This window comes from Ambystoma mexicanum, chromosome 1p (assembly GCF_040938575.1).
Source record: "Ambystoma mexicanum isolate Mex_15411 chromosome 1p, UKY_AmexF1_1, whole genome shotgun sequence".
Lineage (NCBI taxonomy): Eukaryota > Metazoa > Chordata > Amphibia > Caudata > Ambystomatidae > Ambystoma > Ambystoma mexicanum.
The window spans coordinates 215,397,394-215,417,667 of record NC_090921.1 but is presented as its reverse complement, the minus strand read 5'-3'; the positions used below and the strand labels follow the sequence as shown (position 1 = coordinate 215,417,667).

Sequence of the window (20,274 nt, the reverse complement as noted above, 5' to 3'; positions counted from 1 at the left end):
GCGTGGTAGTGTGTATATTGCCACCTGGAGCTAATGAAACCCTGCTTCCTCATTGGTGGCAATTTAATACTGTTCCCCGGATGTCAGAGCCCTTATTTCCTCCGTGGCAGTGCATTTGTTTCAGACGGTGGATGGGTGCTGTCCCCGTTGGGCTCCTGCGACAAACCGCTCCCTCCAGTGCTGAGTCCCAGCTGCATTGGACACCGGGGCCAGGGCTCCCGGTAACTCCTGGGCTGTGCCGCCCTCCCCAAGTGACCCTGGGAAGGGAACAGACCACGCAGGCCTACCTGCCGGGGACTTCAGGGTAATGACTTCTACTCTGCCTGCCCTGTCCGGCCCCAGGGCGGGTGGACTACTCCTGAGCCCACGCTCCACCATTTTCATCCGGGCCACCACATGGCACAGGGCTCAGTACTTTCTTTCCCCTCCAGTCCTTTCGGTCTCTCCCCTGGTCAGACCGTAACCTCACAATCCGCACCCCAGCTCGGGGAAGCCCACTCCCACACACTGAGCCTGGGTGTCACTCTTCACTGGGCCGCACTCGCCACGCAGCCCGCACTTTATCTTGTTCCCAGCTTGTCTGGGCAGGTCCCGGGGCGTGCCGAGGACTCCTAGGCCACGTCCTTGATTTCAGGGTCACTTTGGTCGGGAAACACCTGGCAGGGGCGTTTCTTCATCTGGGCCACACCCCACACAAAGCTCTGGGCTTCTGATCTAGGCTGGTCTGCAGCCGCATAAGCAACCCGGCCAGCCACCCCCATGATGCCCTGGGGCATCCTTCTGTGATATCCTTTGTTATCAAGAAGGAGTCTATCCATGCTAGTGCTGTGTTCCCAAAGTACATATTATTTCCCATAGCCCTCTCCATGATGCCCTGGGGCATCCTTCTGTGATAGCCTTTGTTTATATATCAAGAAGGAGTCTATCCATGCTAGTGCTGTGTTCCCAAAGTCCATATTATTTCCCATAGCCCTCTCCATGATGCCCTGGGGCATCCTTCTGTGATAGCCTTTGTTTATATATCAAGAAGGAGTCTATCCATGCTAGTGCTGTGTTCCCAAAGTCCATATTATTTCCCATAGCCATCTCCATGATGCCCTGGGCATCCTTCTGTGATAGCCTTTGTTTATATATCAAGAAGGAGTCTATCCATGCTAGTGCTGTGTTCCCAAAGTCCATATTATTTCCCATAGCCCTCTCCATGATGCCCTGGGGCATCCTTCTGTGATAGCCTTTGTTTATATATCAAGAAGGAGTCTATCCATGCTAGTGCTGTGTTCCCAAATTCCATATTATTTTGGAGTCTATTTGCTTATTCAGCAGCATGTTATGGTCTACAGCAAGGGTCTGCAACCTTTGGCTCTCCAGGTGTTTTGGACCACAACTCCCGTCAGACCTAGCCAGCATAATCAATGCCAAAGGATCATGGGAGTCATAGTCCATAACATCTGCAGTATCATAGGCTGCTGGTAGGTCCAGCAGTATCAGAATAGTTGGCCGCTTATCTAAAGAGCAGAGGATTTCTTCTCCCCATAAAGATGGAGCCTGCTTCTGTTGGGTCTCAAACCTCTTGACTAACTTTCATCAAGAAGTGCTACTTTTATTGAACTACAGTGCTCTAGGCATGAAGGGAATATTGAAAATGGGGCAACAGATTCCTAGAATACTCGGGTCAGCATTAGGCTTCTTAAGCAGTGAGTCACTAGAGGGGGCGGGCGTTCTGCCAGAGATGAGTCAAGCAGTTAAAGGCAGGTGTGGTTAGCCAAGAGATGGCGTCTTTATCAGAGTTCTGCTTGAGCACCTGATGCTTTCATTGCTTTCATAAGATTTACCATCTCCTCTTAGTAACATTGGTTACATTATTTTAATAAGTTTGTGTGTGTCTGAGTGTGGGGTACCAGCAGGTTTATGGGTTAAGCATTGTTCTTAATGGCAGTTTTGATTCTTGGGATCCAAGAAGGCCTTATCCATCATGGCTGCCAGTTCTCTAAACACTTCAGAGGTGCCGCTGCGCTGAGTGCAGATGCTTTTCGAATGTGAAAGAATGCGTTCTTGTTTCTTTCGTACACAGGATGCAGAGTCGGTCTTAGGGGTGGGTCGCCCGGGCAGGGGACCGAGAGTCCTGCCATTAGCCCCCACCATACCAGTTTAGGGGAGTCTTTCAAGGATTCCCCCGAACTTGCGTGGTGGGAGAAAGCATGGCAGGCGTTCTCGGGAGCGGAGCGCATTTAATAACATTAGGGAGCTGATCAGCGCCTCTCCCCTCCCCCTGGTCACACTTCAGAGAAGGGGGTGCCGCATTGTGTTTTGCCGCCTGCTAAAGCCGGCCCTGATAGCATGTTAGCCTCTGGTCTGTCTTTTGCAGGGTCGGACTGGTACAACTAGACCCGGGACCATTATTAACAACATGCATGAGTAATGCCCAGAGATTGGGCTTGTGTCAGGCATGCGGAAGGCCCTTGCCTGGCAAATGCCTAATACTTATAAACACGCCAAAACCGTTTGCTTTGCCAATGCTTGTTTTTAACAGGACTTCAGTGAACGGCATGCATAGTGCTTACAAATGGAGTAGCTGAAGGCAGATCTGGTTAAGAAATTTCTATTACACCAGTAGCATGTTTACAGCTCGAATTAAGTCATTAAATCTCAGAGGACTGCTTTGAAAAAACACTGGCAGGCACTTTGAGTGCAAAGTTTGATGGAAGGTCGTGAGCAAAGAGTTCCCATGAGGAGGTGTTTTAGGGGGGGAGGGGCAGGAACTGCGTGGGAACTGCCATGGAGTTTAGCATGGCCATGGCCTGTCAAGGGGTGGACACATAACCAAACCCCTACAAACTTGGGTCTCTGCTCATATGCCATTCCTCCCTAACTGAGCCCAAGCAAAAATGGCCCACATTTGCAAATCGATTTACCTTACTTTTTGCCAAAAACCTTTTGAATATTTAAGAAGAGTGCATTTAGGGAAATATGTATGAAACGGTGCATTTATTGCACATTCATTGGTCATGCTACCACTGCAGTGTGCATCAGCTATTAAACTGGCCTGCATTCGCCGGCAAAAGTTGCTCACAGTAGCCAGATGCTCATTGGCTAATTGGCCAGATTGTGCCTAGTATTTCCCAATGGAGTTTGCCTGTATATGATAGAGATTGTACCCATTTGTTCTCCGAATTCCTCGTTATTAATTGTTGGGTATTGAGTTCGAGATCACACAATGTTTCTTTTCTTTTATTGGGGGGCTCAAATCTATTTTTTGTTGGTGGAGCCAGGATATCTAGTCATTGGGACATGTCTAGATGTATCTCTTCGAAATAAAAAGTCTGGATTTTCCATAGTCTGTATGTTGGCGTTGGTGGCATTGAGCGTTTCCGGGTGTTTTCATAGGTCTGATGGTTCTCAAAGTGTGGTCTTCAAATGAACCCCCCACTTCTTTATAGAGGGCCAATTGCAGATGAGTAATATCTGGGATGGGGATGACTTTGGATCATGTAAGGTGGACTTTCTTTGGAAAGGACAACATTGATGGCGTGACATTCTCTCTGGGTGGGAGCTATGATTAGGTACAGGACATGTGATGGTCCAGGATGGAATTTAATTGCTGGCCCTGCTTGTCCTTTTCTGGCTGAAGCCGTTGACTGACATCCCCCGGGGTAAAGGTTTCATTCAACAGATCTAGGACAGAAGCTGGGCGATCTATCGAGTCATGAAGGAAGTTGGGAGTCTTCCATGGGGGTCTACATATGATAATACAAGCCATGGAGGGCTTCTCATCTGTGACGCATTAACAATGCAGTGCTTCTAGCGTAGCATTACGGATGGAATTGATTATGGTTGCCTGCCATTGATCGGCGTAGATCAGGGCTGCTTCTCTCCCCTCATGTGTCCTATTCTTTGCAGAAGCAGGAAGTCCAAGGTAGTAGTGACATGAATGGCGAACCTGGTTTCCGTCAGGCCTAATACGTGGATTTTGGATTTTTCCAGTAGGTTATGAAAGCTGGGGGCGTTCTTGAGAATCCTAGGAAAGTAACATAAGGTGTTTAGGATGCTCATGGTCTGAATGTCCTGCATCAGCAAGCGGTCACTTCCATCCCTCAGACGGACACATGCGCAGTGAAGGAGTAGCAGGGTGGACCGACCATTCATGTTAAAAGATACTGTGCTAAGTACATGCATGTTGACAATGTCGTTGTGAGTAAGCGCTTTCTTAGAATTAGATCCCAAAACGTACATTATTGCTGTGCTATATTTGACAATGTTGACAATGTCGTTGTGAGTAAGCGCTTTCTTAGAATTAGATCCCAAAACGTACATTATTGCTGTGCTATATTGCACAGAAACTGGTTTGGTTCCAACCATGGATGTGTTTCACTCTGGGTGCTGATTATCACTCCGGGCCTGACTCTAGATATCCGGTTCAGTGTGCTCAGGCCCGCCGGATGTTCATTCATATTTTTTGCCTCCCACGACTCCCTCAAGCCAACCACATTTGAGACAGTTTTCACTTATAACTGCAATTCTAATCATATTTTTATCTTCCATCTTTGAAATATGGATCTGGAAGATGCACGCAGTCACGGCCACCCACACGCACGCCTCTGCTATCATACACCACTTGAAGACACACTGCACAACACCCCTGCCATTAGAAGTCAGCTGTGTCCCACAGCAAATATTGGGTCTAGCTAGACACATAACCAGTCTCCTGGACTTGCATACTTACCCGACAATCTCACAGGACCCATCTACATGACAGCTCCACATGGATCGCTAGCAGTGGCTTGGCCACCCCTGCCTACCTTCGTGTTTGCTAAAATGCACACACGCATTCTAAACTCCTCTGATGAATCTACCCATACATTGGACTTCAGTCCCCAGAGGGCGTTCACCTACAGCGCTTTGAGGCCATCACAAAGGGGAAAAGGCGCTATACAAATGACAAATTACATAACATTAAATATGCAAACTCTGGTCCCCTCGTGCAAACCCACATTTCTGTGGCTTTTGCGAATTATCAGATCCTGCTGTTCTCAAAGTGCTGCAAAAAGGCAGGTTATTATTGTGTCCATTTTCCCAGATAGAGACGACCAGACAATGCTTCTTTATCCCAAAACATTACTTTATTTGGTTCAAGAATGGGTTTTCTCCATTTAAATCACGTATGAAGAGAATCATAAATATAGGTATGTACAAAGATCGGTTGTATGCACCAGGCTTCCCCGAGACTTCTAATCCCTCTTGGCCAGTGCTTTCCAATCCCTCTTCCTTCCCATGCTTGGCAGTCTCTCTTGGTTCATGCTTTGCAATCTCTGTTGGACAATGCTTTGGAATGCCGTTTGGCCAATATTTTGCACTCCCTCATGGCCAATGCTTGGAAATCGCTTGTTCAATGATTTACAATCTCTCTTGGTTGATGCTTTGCAATACCTTTTGGCCGATCCTTTGCAATCCCTCTTTTTTTCCCATGCTTTGCAATTTCTCTGTGGTTCACGCTTTGCAATCTCTCGTGGCCCATGCTTGGAAATCTCTCCAGTCCAACGACTTGCAATCTCTCTTGGCCAATGCTCTGCAATCCCTCTTGGCCGGTGCTGTGCTATCCCGCTTGTACAGTGAGTGCTATGCAATGTCTCTTGGCTGATTCTTTCCAATCCCTTCGGGCGCATGATCCCCAATCTTGTTCAGCCAACAGTCAATTTCTCTTCTGGGCGTTATTGAGGTCCTCTTCAGAACAGTCCTGCTCCTTTGGCTCATATGTAGTAGAATCCTCTTCCAGGTCTAGCTGAGGGAGCCTTCATCCTGTTCTCTGGGTATATGAGCCCAGCATTTTGGGGAAAACGTGCGCCGCTCCTGGGAAGCCTTGTGGGAATTGCGTTTGTCTGCGGCAAGGAGATCAGGGTTTAGGGAAATGTGCAGAATTAAACAATTAAGCAAAATTCCTTCAAGGGCATGGCTTGCAAATCATTCAGCCCTAGAAACGGAATTAAAAACAAGCATCCAACTCACTTTCTGAGAAATGTGGGGGTTTGGAGTCATTACCAGCACTGAGACAGAGAGTTGCCAGATCAATGCAGTCCAACAGGCAGGACTATTATTGAATATTTACAAGACGGGGGACACCAGTTTATTGACACTTTGTATTAATCCGCTGTTTCTCCTTCATTTAATAGAAACATGCTGGCAATTTTGGGGGTGTCCCCTTGTTCTCTAAATACTTCGATCCAGGTGTGAACCTCTAGAACGTTAAAGAGCAACAGGGTATTTTCCCTGGTGGAGGGTTCCTGGTTGGAGCTATAGCGTTGTTCCATTTGAGAGACCAAATCCAGACTGTAACACAGGTTCAGAACCTTGGATGGGTGCAGGCCATGTCTGCTTAAACATGGGGCGCTCTGAGTGGGTGAGCTTGGAGTGCTCTCTGTGTTAGGGCCACTGAAATACAGGCCGTGAGCAGAGATGACAGCAACACCTGAGGTGATGCCATCATGGGCTTAGCCAAGGCTAATGTCATTACAAAACTGAATGGTGTACGCTGTGCACGGGCCAAACACATGTAAGAAAGTGTTGACATTGCAACTGTATGAAAAGACACAAAGCCAAAATAAAGGTTTATACATTTCTTTAAAAAAAATCAGACAATGAAGACACACCCAATGTGGATAGAATCGTGGCCTCAATGCAGGCGCGGCAGCCATTACATGGAAAAAACAGAGCCCCCAAAAACCCTTTTCGCATACTCCAAGCCCTGAAAGGTGCAAGTCCAGGTTCAAGACAAAGGTGGAGGGAATAAGCATAAATCTGGGTGAGGAGGGGCTGCTGAAGCTTTTGTAGAGGCAGGGAACTAGATGTGGCAGACGGATGGAGTGTAGATCAGAGAAGCTAAAATCTAAGATGGCTGCCTCTCATGAACTTCCGTTAGCCCCGTTTTCTCAGTACTCCTCTGCTTCAGATGTCTTTTGTTGTCCTTAAATGGCTCCCTGTAAAGAACAGAAAAAAATCAAAACTAATGTTATCAATGTATTTTCATGATGTCATGAGCACACACATGGACATTTCCCTGGAACGTAGAAGTTTTAATCGTAAGCAAAATCTGTTTTGGTTTATTAGAGCTTGAACTGTGATAGGCGTGATGAGGCTAGGTTGATCCTCATTGTGCAGAGGCGGAAGAATCCAGCAATCACATCCTGACCTTCACAGGTCGGGCTTTAACTACCGGGTTCTCATCATTCACTGCATCAAGTGACGGAGTCTGATCAGACCACACACCACTGAATAAAATGAATCTGCAATGATCCCTACCACACGCTGCAGAGATCAGGGACTTGACAAACATGGCCGCCATGATTGCTTATGTATCTCTGTTGCAAAAATAAGCAGGCACGATCTGGAGAAAACAAATTGCTCCGCTGAGATCAGAATAATGAACACGTAAAACAGCTTAAGGATTCCCCGTATGGTGCAGGAAACCCTAAGAGGAAACTCCAGTTTGGTGTTTTTCTCAGTTACCACTCACTGTGAGGGCATTCGAAAAAGAATATGGCGGAAGCCGGTAAACGGCAGAAATACTTTTTCCAAAGTTTTCTCCCAAGAAAGTTCTATCGAGAATGAGAGGCATAGGATCTTTGTGCTATCGGTGCGCCTTAAAATGCCTTTCTGGGCCTTCACAATTCGGTTTCTTCCATTCTGTGTCTTGGATTTTCCATGCTGATATAATATGCAGCGTCTGTCGGCCATTTTGTGACATGGCCTGCAAAGGGTGGAAGGAGTTTATCTTCAAGCCCAGTCATAAAATGTGTGACTTGGAATTGTAGTAAGGAGACAGACAGTTACTGCCATGTCCTTTTTACATGATCAACATTCTCTTCCAAAGATTGCAGCATAGGGTAGCCATGTTGTCCTTAAGGCAGCTCTGAAAGACTTCAGAGCAAATGGCTAATGCTTTGATTTGTGTCATGCTGCTGGTCTCCCAAACTAACTGTCGTGCGTGTATTTAGACAGGATGGGTCTAGACGGGTATCCAGTGATTCCATCAAATACAATGCATCGAATGCAAAAGCATCAAATGCAAAAGCCTCGAAAAAAAGAATTTTTTTTCATAGGTAAAGTTTTTTTTTATTATAATGGGTTTTAAGGGATAAACAAACAGGGGTTGGGGGGGACCCCCCATAAAAATGTTTTTTTTAAAAAAGGATCTTTTTCGATGCATTTTTTTGCATTCGATGCTATCACTATAAACCGTCTTGACGCAAGACCTTGCCTGGCTTAATCGATATTCCATAAGTCTTTTCCTGAAAACTGTATATTCTATGATCCCTGGCAGTGAAGAGGTTTCTTTCGTGTATGTTTTTAAACTGTACCTGTCCCACAGCGTCTCAGGGCACATTAAAGAGGGAAAGCGCAGGGGATTTGGCTGACTGGTCTGACCTAGGGTCTAGGACATTAGCCAGGGCGCGGTGTGGTCAGCAGGACCTCAGAACACCTTAGAATGCATATGTTCCAGAGTTGGTCAAGGATTGGTGTAGGGGCCCGAGACTAGGCCATACCCCCTGATATGTGGCCAGGGTAGTAGTGTCAGTATCTCCTTCTGGTGGATGCCTGATGCACCCATGTTCTGAGAAAACTGCACAGGGCTGCTTGAAGTATGCAGCACAGGCTCCCTGCAACAACCGAAGCCTCCGTCGGTGTTTCAACTTTCCCAGCTATTAGCGTGTACACCCCATGTCACCTGTTCATCTCGGGGGTTATACAGTCTACCAATACATTATCCCCCAAACCCCTCCTCCTGCTTCTGAGTAAAATGTTTGTAAATGTTTGATTAAACCATATACAAATAAAAAGAAAATCAATCACGACATCTGATCGCACTTGTATTTTTGCTTCATTTTTCGTGGTCTTTTTTCATGGGGGGCGTTGGCGCTTCATACCTCCTCCCATGCACCCCACACCTCCCCTACCCTTATAATAGCCCAACATCAATTTTTAAATGGTCCAAACCCGGCCCACCCCCTAAACTAATGCCACGAACGATGCACCAAGACAGCCGCTTCACCAATTGCCTCAATCAAATGGGCCGGTGCCTTGATTTGAACTGTTTCAATTATAATTATCCTCTAACTATGTATATCAGCCATTTTCACGCAAGCGGTGCTCTTCGTCTTAATCAACCTTGGCAAGGGGAGGTGTCTTCTTGAAAGTCCTCTGGTTTTGAAAGAGGCCCTTGCTACTGGGTCAAATTTGGGGAAAATGTGCTCCTGCTTTGCTAGCCTAGGGCCTGAATGTGTATGTACTTCTCTAATAGGGTTGGGGCTCCCGTGTTCTTGGAGAGTCTGGAGGTCTGCTCCCCGATGTGGGCCTCATGGCCCGGGGGCGGCTTGCTAGGTAGGTGTGAGGGGTAGATTCCCTAGGTAGGGCACTGCACGCCTTTGAGGTGCACTGTCAGGAGTGTTGCTGTACAGGATCAGGGTGACATATTAAGACGGAAGGAATGAGGACCCAAGACTGGATGCAGGGAACATTAACATTGCTGTCATTTTAGGGCAGAGTTAGATGACTGTGTGGGCCAGATTCTCAAAGAAATGTTGGTGCCAAAAATGAGATGTGCTCTATGCACACACGGCACAAATGGCAGTTGAATGGACGTGTCATTGGTGCCTCCAATCATAATGTATTATACTAAGGGTGCCTGGTGCGGTCTCGGTCCCCCAGTTGATGAGAAAATATAAGCAAAACAATGGACCGAGATCAAAGGGTATTGAACAGAACTGGTTGCAAATTCTCCTAACCAGAGTTAATAAAAATAAATATACATTTATTTTGATACACAATTCATGATCAATGGTAATGTTCCAGTTTCTACAAACAATGCCACACACAAGCGCCTAATAAGAATGAGTAGCTCCAACTCCGTTCAAACTATTTGGTCAGGCGTACTCAATCATACACTCATTCATACTTCTCATTCACTGTATGTTAGCTGTGCTGGCCTATGTGAATACATGGCCTGATAACAATGGTTCAACAGTTTTCATACACCCCATATGTCTACTGGTGTGTCTTTCTATTACACAACAAATGTTGTCGACATGTGTTTCACTTGGAATTAGCAGGCCTTTGTGCTCTGGCCCTTAAGTGTATCCAACCTTCTTCAGGACAAAAATGGGTGCCTTGCTGCAGCCCACTTATGCGCCTTTTGGTGCCTCATCGCCAGAGAAATCTGGATGCAAGCTCGAGACCAGGAATTACTCCAGGACGTTCACACGACTGAATCACTTCCAGCAGAGCTGTGTGCTGTAAAGGGGTTTCTCTCGATGGACAGAAATCCCAATTGCTTCCACTTGGCTATTTGCACCTGCCGCTCACAATACTTGTCTTGGTTGTCCCGTTTGCAGTACATGTGCTTAATTCCATTGGTATTGGAGCTGTCTTGGCTTGACTTCTGTTTGTATCAATTTCCTTACATCTAGAGTTTTGGTGCTCCGTAGTATGTTGCGTTTTCCCTGGGCATCTCCAATCTAATGCACTCTTTACCCCCTTTTCACATTTGCGCATATAAAGGGGCCTTTCTACATATTTTAAATAGGAACACCCTTTAAAATGCGCTGAAAACAAATGCATCCGTTTCCCCCTGCGTGACTTTCCTGTCCCTGTCATGCAGCATTTTTAAGTGGAACAGCAGCAGAACCAAACACTGTTGTCCCACTTCCACTTCCCTCAAGTAGGGACAGAAATGTTTTTATTTTTTTTAGCATTACACATAGACTGATCCTTTGACTGCTTGGGACAGCGAAAAGCACTTGGGCTGGGAGTGCTACTCTCAACATGAATTCTGGCATCAAAAGCTGTTGTCCCACTTGCATTCTTCGCAAGTAGAGACAGAATTGTTTTTATATTTTTTAGTATTACACAGTGACAGACCCTTTAAGCGATTGGGACTGTGAAAAGTGCTTGGGCTGGGAGCTTGTGATAGTTTAGTACTGCTCCCACTATGAATTCATGCAAGGGGGCTGGACATCCGCGCAGGTCACCTTTGTGGCTAAAATGATCTGCAAATATATAAAAAGTGTGCCCTCTGCACTTTTTTTAATTGCACTTGTTTCCGAGCATCTAGCTCTGTGGTCTGGCTGCAATAGACATATAGTGCAGTTTTTGCTATCTTTTTGAGGCTTTGGTGAAGTCACAAGAGAAAACATACATGTTTTTGTGTTTGGACACACATAACGCTTAAAGGTATACTTAACTCAAAAATGTTATTGGCTCAAAAGGTGGGCCATAATAAAAATACATATAAAAAATATTTATTAAGAAAGTTACGATGTAAACTTTTGAGCAAATGAGGCTCAAAATCACACATTTCAAGCACTAGGAGGCATCCATTTTGTGAAATGGGTGAGCCTCCTGTGCTTGTGTTAATCTCTGCTCTTGCGGCACTAACGAAGCAAAAGCCGCCAGCTGTAATAAACAAAAGTTACCAGCTTTTGCTTCATTATTGCCGGAGAGCAGAGATTAACACAAGCTGCTGCTGGTAAGTGCTTTAAATTTCATTATTTTTTCAAAGCACTGGAAAATAAATTCTGCGGTTTTCTTTCTAACTTAGAAAGAAAACCGCAGCATTTATAACATTGTATTCATGTTTGCTCTGGCTTCAGCTTTGAGTCTCCTGGGCTCCCCAGACGGGGGAGCCCAGTAGACTGAAAGCTGAAGCCAGAGCAAACATAAATACAACGTAGTTGTATTTATAAATGCCACGTTTTTCTTTCTATGTTTCCTGGGCTCCCCTGACCTGGTGGAGCCCAGGAGACTCAAAGCGAAAGCCACCGCAGTCAGAAATACAACATTGCTGTATTTATGATTTCTGTGGTTTTCTAACCACCGGCAATCACAAATACAACAATGTTGTATTTAGAATTCCGTGCCTTTGCTTTTTGCCTTTCATTTTATGTTTTCTGTGCTTCTGTGGGTAGCATTTAGACCCGTGTCCACTTTAACAATCATAAGGTCAAGAAAGCTGATTTTTTCTTTTTCCCACTCCAAAGTGAACTTGAAATTGAGATCACACTGATTCACCCATGTGAGGAACGATGTAAGTTATTCCATGTCACCCCTCCATATCAGGAAAACGTCATCTATGTATCATTTCCACAGACCTAGTTTGGATGCAAATGGTTGTAATTTAAGGGTGCTCTCAGTACCTGTTAAATAAAGTTCTTCAAAATGTGCCTTATATAAATTGGCAACGTCGAGAGCGAAAGTTGGCCCCAATACGTATCCCTTCAGTTGTTTATAGATTTGTTTTTTGAAGATAAAGAAGTTCTTGCAGATTGCCAACCGTATACACTCAAGGACAAAGCCCGTAGGTGGTATATGTGGTTCTGCCCTTTGATATATGTAAGTGCCAAGTACTTCAAGACATTTCATGTGTGGGATGGATGTATAAAGTGACTCTACATCCATCATCTCTAGGATGTCTCCATCTTCGATTGTCACACCTTCTAAGATCTTAATCATATCCATTGTATCTTTTACATATGATTTAATTGTCAACACATATGGTTTCAAGAAGTGTTCACTATAAATAGATAGCGGCTCCAACAAGGAGTCAATGGCAGAGACTATGCGGTGGCCCAGTGGTGTTTCTACATTTTTATGGACCTTAGGTAGTGTATAGAACACCCCCAATTTTGGATGTTTCTTAATGAGGAAGATACTTTCTTCTTTGCTAAGCCATTCTTTTTTCACAGCAAAGTTCACCAGATTTTCTATTTGTTCTGTTTTTGGGTTGGTTTTGAACTTAATTGATTTATGATGTCTTTGACATAGAAGAAATGAGGCTGAACTCTGAATGAATGTTTTTATACTGTATAGGGAACCAGAAACCACAAAGAACGCTATTTTTTCATTCTCCATCGACACAGCAAAAACAGAAGTGTGGAAAGAACCACGCTTGTATTTGTCCTGATGAAGGTCCTTGTGTACTATGTGGCCATCATCTCTGGCTGTAGCGTGACCGAAACATATGTAGACGTGATAAGTCTACATGAATTACATGTGGACATAAATGTTAGATTTAGTGTGGACTAGATGTTTAATTGTGTAAATACTCTGGGCCTGATTCTTAGAAGTGTTTTATAATGGTGCAATCCCATAGGAAAACGTTCCATGAATCAGGCCCTTTGTGTTGAGCAATAAGAAGGTCTTTCTGAGTTTTGACTTTTTTGTTGTCGTTATATGTAAGTGTGTTAGTGGTCATTGGTTGGCGTGCCTGTGTATGCTTGAGGGAACAGTGGCTGAGTGATGCTCTTTTGGTTTCTTGGGTAATGATTTCTAATTGCCAAAAGATACGGTATATTTAATGTGTCTATGAATATTTGTTGTACAGAATAAATTTATATTTTGTGATAAGTGGTGTGTGAGTCAATTGGTTATCCAGCCTCCCTAATTACGGTTCATGTGTTTTGATTTACTATTGCATTTTGCCTGAAGAACAGGTTGATTTACAGGCACCCATATTAGCGATTATCTCCTATGGCGTCTGCCTGCATTTTGCTGGTGTAAATATAGCAATCCTCCGCACTTACGACAGCCTTGATATGTCATGCTGGTGTGAATACTGCTGGCCTTGTGTGGCAGAGAGGGCGGGGCTGGAGGAAACAGAAATTCTGTTCTTTGCCTTATCTCGCCTTAGAAATGAATCAAAAAGGGCCTGGAGTAAAAATAACGCATAACATGTTTACAAATACATTTTATGCATGTTGTTTTACTCCTCACCATAGTAAACATGGGCTCCAATATGTGCAGATGAGTACACAAATCACATACCATGAATGCCCAGTGTTCACACATTGCTTTTTTGGTCTGGCTATGTTAAGCACATTTATAAATAATCCAAGTTGACATTCGGTCAAAATGTGGCAGTGTGCCCAATTGGGCAGGATCTGCTTACAGTAAGCATTTTCCCTGTGCTGCAGTAAACATATTCCCTCGTGCTGCAGTAAGCATATGCCCTGTGCTGCAGTAAGCATATCCCCTGTGCTGCAGTAAGAAAGCATATTCCCCTGTGCTGCAGTAAGCATATCCCCTGTTCTGCAGTGAGCATATTCCCCATTCTGCAGCAAGCATATTCCCCATGCTCCTGTAAGCATATTCCGCTGTGCTACAGTAAGCATATTCACCTGTGCTGCAGTAAGCATATTCCCTGTATTCCCCCATGCAGCAGTAAGCATATTCCACCTTGCTGCAGTAAGCATATTCCCCTATGCTGCAGTAAGCATATTCCCCTATGCTGCATAGTCCCCTGTGCTGCAGTAAGCATATTCCCCCATGCTGCAGTAAGCATATTCCCTGTGATGCAGTAAGCATGTTCCACCGTGCTGCAGTAAGCATATTCCCCTATGCTGCAGTAAGCATATTCCCCTGTGCTGCAGTAAGCATATTCCCCCATGCCCCTGTGTTGCAGTAAGCATATTCCCCTGTGTGCTGCAGTGAACATATTGAACTGTGCTGCAGTAAGCATATTCCCCTGTGTGCTGCAGTAAGCACATTCCCCCATGCTGTAGTAAGCATATCCCCCGTGCTGCAGTAAGAATATTCCCCTGTGTGCTGCAGTAAGAATATTCCTGTGTGCTGCAGTAAGCATATTCCCCTGTGCTGCAGTAAGCATATTCCCCTGTGCTGCAGTAAGCATAAGCATATTCCCCTCTGCTGCAGTAAGCATATTCCCCTGTGTGCTCCAGTAGGCATATTCCCCAGTGCTGCAGTAAGCATATTCCCCTGTGCTGCAGTAAGCATAAGCATATTCCCCTGTGTGCTGCAGTAGGCATATTCCCCAGTGCTGCAGTAAGCATATTCCCCTGTGCTGCAGTAAGCATAAGCATATTCCCCTCTGCTGCAGTAAGCATATTCCCCTGTGTGCTGCAGTAGGCATATTCCCCAGTGCTGCAGTAAGCATATTCCCCTGCGCTGCAGTAAGCATGAGCATATTCCCCTGTGCTGCAGTAAGCATATTCCCCTGTGCTGGCTGCAGTAATTGCTGCCTTTTCCGCCTACACAAAGCGCATGAGGCACGTGGGGCTTTGTGTACACCAGGCAGTGATCTGCCCACAATACGCAGATGCACTTAGGACCCGATTCATGGAATATTTACACGGTTCAAAGTGACTATGCACTGCTGAAAAGTGACTTTGCACTGCTGACATGTACCCCGATTCATGGAACTGTGCAAAGTGCCTTTTGGCAGTGGAAAGTCATTTTGTACTGCAGAAATGATCACTCGCACTGACTTTGCACAATTCCATGAATCAGGGTTTGGGTCGGCAGTGCAAAGTCACTTTGAACCGTGCAAATATTCCATGAATTGGGCCCACAGTGTACGCTTACAGTGAGGTGGCTGGCTAGACGAGCCACTACACTAAAACGAGACTCTCCAAGGCCTGTGCTTAGGAGTACCCCCCCCCCCACACCTACTTCACACCTTCTCCTGAACATAACCACCGACTGCGTAAACCACTCCCATTTGGATCCTTCGCATTAACATATCATTTGGCTGGATATCTAGAAAAGAGAGTGGGTCTGTAATCTCCGCTACCGGAATAAAGTGATCAAGGAAACCGTACGTACAGCAAGGCAAGGACAGGCCTGTGGGACTTGGGAAGGCTTTCAATTGGTTCCGGGAAGATGTCACAGGCTTCATTACACCTTCCATTGAAATGGCACCAACAATAGAATGACCCACTCACGCCCCTTCCCGCTCCGCTCTATGCATTTTGATAACTAGTGATGCTAAATGTAATGCACATCAGTAGAGTTACCTAACCGTTCTGATTGGAGCCAGGGAAGATCACAGCGCTGTATGCCGCGTATTGGCTGCTTCGGGGCGCTTAGGGAAGGAATGCAAGAGGCCATAACGCAGGGCTGACGTTGCTCGTGGTGTCCTCATTTAGGCGATCTTCTGCGCTTGCTGGCAGTCTGCCATACTCATGGCTATGACTGAGAGTTTGAGGAGCGGTAGGATCAGAGCAGGGTTTGGGTGAATTTACACTGTTAGGCGGTAGGCGACTCCCCCCTTATGAGCCCGATTGGAACCACTGGTTCGACGCCATAGAACCACTAAGAACTGGAAAGGTGCTGTTACCAGGGGAAGTATTTATTTATTATTTTTAAAGCGCTCACACAGCTGTTACGGGAATTGTTTGTGTATTAGTTGCGTGTTTATAACGCGCCTAAATACCCAGAGGTTTCTAAGCGTGGACCCGGGGATTGAACCTGTGTTGCTTCGTGTCGTCTTGCAAGGCGAGCACGTTGCCGCCGAGCTATCCTTCCGTGACACTGACAATGGTATATATGGTATTGAGATCCCGGCTCCTTGGGGTTTTAGATGTTTTTAATCAGTTTGGGAAGGCTTGATACCGAGATTTGTGCGCCCCCAGCCCCTGCCCCGCCCACCACACGCGCAGAACAGCAGGGGCGCTGTTCTTGTAAAGTGTGTTTAAGGGGCCGTTCCCCCAGCTCAGTGTCATGGAAACAACGCCTATTAAAGAATCAGGAATCACGCCTCTGTCTACATGGCACTGAGCTGGAGGCAAGGCGCCCTCTATTTGCTGCGCCGTGGGGGGCGCGCCTGTGCGGCCGCACCCTCTGCGCGCACCATGAGCCGGGGCTGGCCCTGCGTAAAATGGGGTCACTTTGAAAAACATTGTCAGGGTTGCGTTTAGTTGCCAGTGGCATGCACCCCTGGGAGAGAGCGAGATGGGTACAGAAGGAGTGGCGCCGGCAGGAAGGAGCCCGGCCTGGCATTGCAGAAGAATACGGATGGACTTTGTGCCTAGGATTAAAATAAAAGCGCATTCACAAGTAATGCACTTGTCCCCATTCCACCATCCTCTTATGTTTATCCGGCTCCTTTTCCTTCCACTGACTGAGGCCTGGATGCCACTGGAGGGTGAGATGCTGCAGTATAAAAAGAGTATTAACATAACATAACATTCAGAGTACATGCCCACTTTCCTGTCTGCCTGAGTAGCAGAAGGAGAGGTGTTCCCACCCCTTTACTGCCTGAGAACACACAGGCACTAAAGGAGAGATGGTCCCTTTCTCACCTGGTTCAGACAGCAGCTGAGCAGGGTGCCATCATCTCTGCCGTGCGGCCTTAGATCAGACAGCAGCTGAGAGTTATCATCCCTCCTGTGCTGCCCAAGATCAGACAGAAGCTGAGAGTTATCAAATCTCCTGTAGTGCCTGAGATCAGACAGCAGCTGAGAGAGTTATCATCTCTTCTGTGCTGCCCAAGATCGACAGCAGCTGAGAGTTATCATCTCTCCTGTAGTGCCTGAGATCAGACAGCAGCTGAGAGAGTCATCATCCCTCCTGTGCTGCCCAAGATCAGACAGAAGCTGAGAGTTATCATCTCCCCTGCAGTGCCGGAGATCAGACAGCAGCTGAGAGAGTTATCATCCCTCCTGTGCTGCCCAAGATCAGACAGAAGCTGAGAGTTATCATCTCTCCTGAAGTGCCCAAGATCAGACAGCAGCTGAGAGTTATCATCCCTCCTGTGCTGCCCAAGATCAGACAGAAGCTGAGAGTTATCAAATCTCCTGTAGTGCCTGAGATCAGACAGCAGCTGAGAGAGTTATCATCTCTTCTGTGCTGCCCAAGATCGACAGCAGCTGAGAGTTATCATCTCTCCTGTAGTGCCTGAGATCAGACAGCAGCTGAGAGAGTCATCATCCCTCCTGTGCTGCCCAAGATCAGACAGAAGCTGAGTTATCATCTCCCCTGCAGTGCCGGAGATCAGACAGCAGCTGAGAGAGTTATCATCCCTCCTGTGCTGCCCAAGATCAGACAGAAGCTGAGAGTTATCATCTCTCCTGAAGTGCCCAAGATCAGACAGCAGCTGAGAGTTATCATCCCTCCTGTGCTGCCCAAAATCAGACAGAAGCTGAGAGTTATCAAATCTCCTGTAGTGCCTGAGATCAGACAGCAGCTGAGAGAGTTATCATCTCTTCTGTGCTGCCCAAGATCGACAGCAGCTGAGAGTTATCATCTCTCCAGTAGTGCCTGAGATCAGACAGCAGCTGAGAGAGTCATCATCCCTCCTGTGCTGCCCAAGATCAGACAGAAGCTGAGAGTTATCATCTCCCCTGCAGTGCCGGAGATCAGACAGCAGCTGAGAGAGTTATCATCCCTCCTGTGCTGCCCAAGATCAGACAGAAGCTGAGAGTTATCATCTCTCCTGAAGTGCCTGAGATCAGACAGCAGCTGAGAGAGTCATCATCCCTCCTGTGCTGCCCAAGATCAGACAGAAGCTGAGAGTTATCATCTCCCCTGCAGTGCCGGAGATCAGACAGCAGCTGAGAGAGTTATCATCCCTCCTGTGCTGCCCAAGATCAGACAGAAGCTGAGAGTTATCATCTCTCCTGAAGTGCCTGAGATCAGACAGCAGCTGAGAGAGTTATCATCTCTTCTGTGCTGCTCAAGATCAGACAGAAGCTGAGAGTTATCATCTCTCCTGTAGTGCCTGTGATCAGACAGCAGCTGAGAGAGTCATCATCCCTACTGTACTGCCCAAGATCAGACAGAAGCTGAGAGTTATCATCTCCCCTGTAGTGCCGGAGATCAGACAGCAGCTGAGAGAGTTATCATCCCTCCTGTGCTGCCCAAGATCAGACAGAAGCTGAGAGAGTTATTATCTCTCCTGTCGTGCCTGAGATCAGACAGCAGCTGAGCAGGGTGCCATCATCTCTGCCTGTGGCCCTAGATCAGACAGCAGCTGAGAGAGTTATCATCCCTCCTGTGCTGCCCAAGATCAGACAGAAGCTGAGAGATTTATCATCTCTCCTGCAGTGCCTGAGATCAGACAGCAGCTGAGAGTTATCATCCCTCCTGTGCTGCCCAAGATCAGACAGAAGCTGAGAGTTATCATGTCTCCTGTAGTGCATGAGATCAGACAGAAGCTGAGAGTTATCATCTCTCCTGTAGTACCTGAGATCAGACAGCAGCTGAGAGAGTTATCATCCCTCCTGCGCTGCCCAAAATCAGACAGAAGCTGAGAGTTATCATCCCTCCTGTGCTGCCCAAGATCAGACAGAAGCTAAGAGAGTTATCATCTCTCCTGAAGTGCCTGAGATCGGACAGCAGCTGAGAGAGTTATCATCCCTCCTCTGCTGCTCAAGATCAGACAGAAGCTAAGAGAGTTATCATCTCTCCTGAAGTGCCTGAGATCAGACAGCAGCTGAGAGAGTTATCATCTCTTCTGTGCTGCCCAAGATCAGACAGGACCTGAGAGAGTTATCATCTCTCCTGAAGTGCCTGAGATCAGACATCAGCTGAGAGAGTTATCATCCCTCCTGTGCTGCCCAAGATCAGACAGAAGCTGAAAGTTATCATCTCTCCTGTAGTGCCTGAGGTCAGATAGCACCTGATAGAGTTATAATCTGTTCTGTGCTGCCCGAGATCAGACAGAAGCTAAGAGAGTTATCATCTCTCCTGTAGTGCCTGACATCAGACAGCAGCTGAGCAAGTGGCCGTCTTCTCTCCCGTACTGACCAATACCAGACAGCAGCTGAGAGGGTGTCCAGACATTTGGTCGACCTAAAAACTGGTCGAATGACATTTGGTCGACGCAATTTGGTCAAAAACCAAATGGTCGAATTTTTTTTTTTAATTATATATTTATTTTTCGGGTTTTCGTTTTTTACGAAAATGGGTTTTTAGAAAAAAAAGGGGGTAGGGGGGGACCCCCCCCAAAAAAAAAAAAAAGGGGTGAAAATAAAAAAATTAAAAATTCGACCATTTGGTTTTCGACTAAATTGGTTCGACCATTTGTCTGGTCGACCAATTTTTTTCGACCAAATGTCTGGTAACCGCTGAGAGCAGTGCTTTAAGTGGGCCGGGGCCAGGCCCCGTCAGTCTCCTAAAAGTGGAGTTGAGCCGGGGCCCTGTCAGGGCCCCCGGTCCCACCACAACATTGGCGGGATGTACTATTAGGTCAGGCAAGCGGACAGAAGTGTCAGCCAGCCACAGGGTAACTGTACCTGGTGGTACTTCTGTCAGTCACAGTCACTGTAACTTCCTATGGTAACCTCTTGCGCAAGGGGTCACCAGAGGAAGTTACTGTGCCTTTGTTTCCCCGTGTCGCTCAGGCGTCTTTAACCCTCGGCGAACCTGGGGACTCCTCAACATATTTCGAGGTTTATAAAAGATGGCTTGAAAAGTGCACAATTCAAGCCATCTTTTATAAAGCTTTGCCGACGGACAAAGACGCCCCGGCTTTGTCCGTGGGGAAAGCTTTAT

The 20,274-nt window shown here is 46.5% G+C and overlaps 1 protein-coding gene across 1 annotated transcript in view; it reads right to left on the bottom strand.

Moving 5' to 3' along the window:
* Positions 1 to 5,119: 5,119 nt before the first annotated feature.
* Positions 5,120 to 20,274, bottom strand: part of LOC138567893 (transmembrane 4 L6 family member 5-like) — a 70,346-nt gene continuing 55,191 nt past the window's right edge. The window contains exon 5 of the mRNA XM_069646393.1: positions 5,120 to 6,968. Within this exon, the coding sequence (XP_069502494.1) occupies positions 6,957 to 6,968 (12 nt within the window). The 3' untranslated portion in view covers positions 5,120 to 6,956. The remainder of the gene's footprint in view (positions 6,969 to 20,274) is intronic.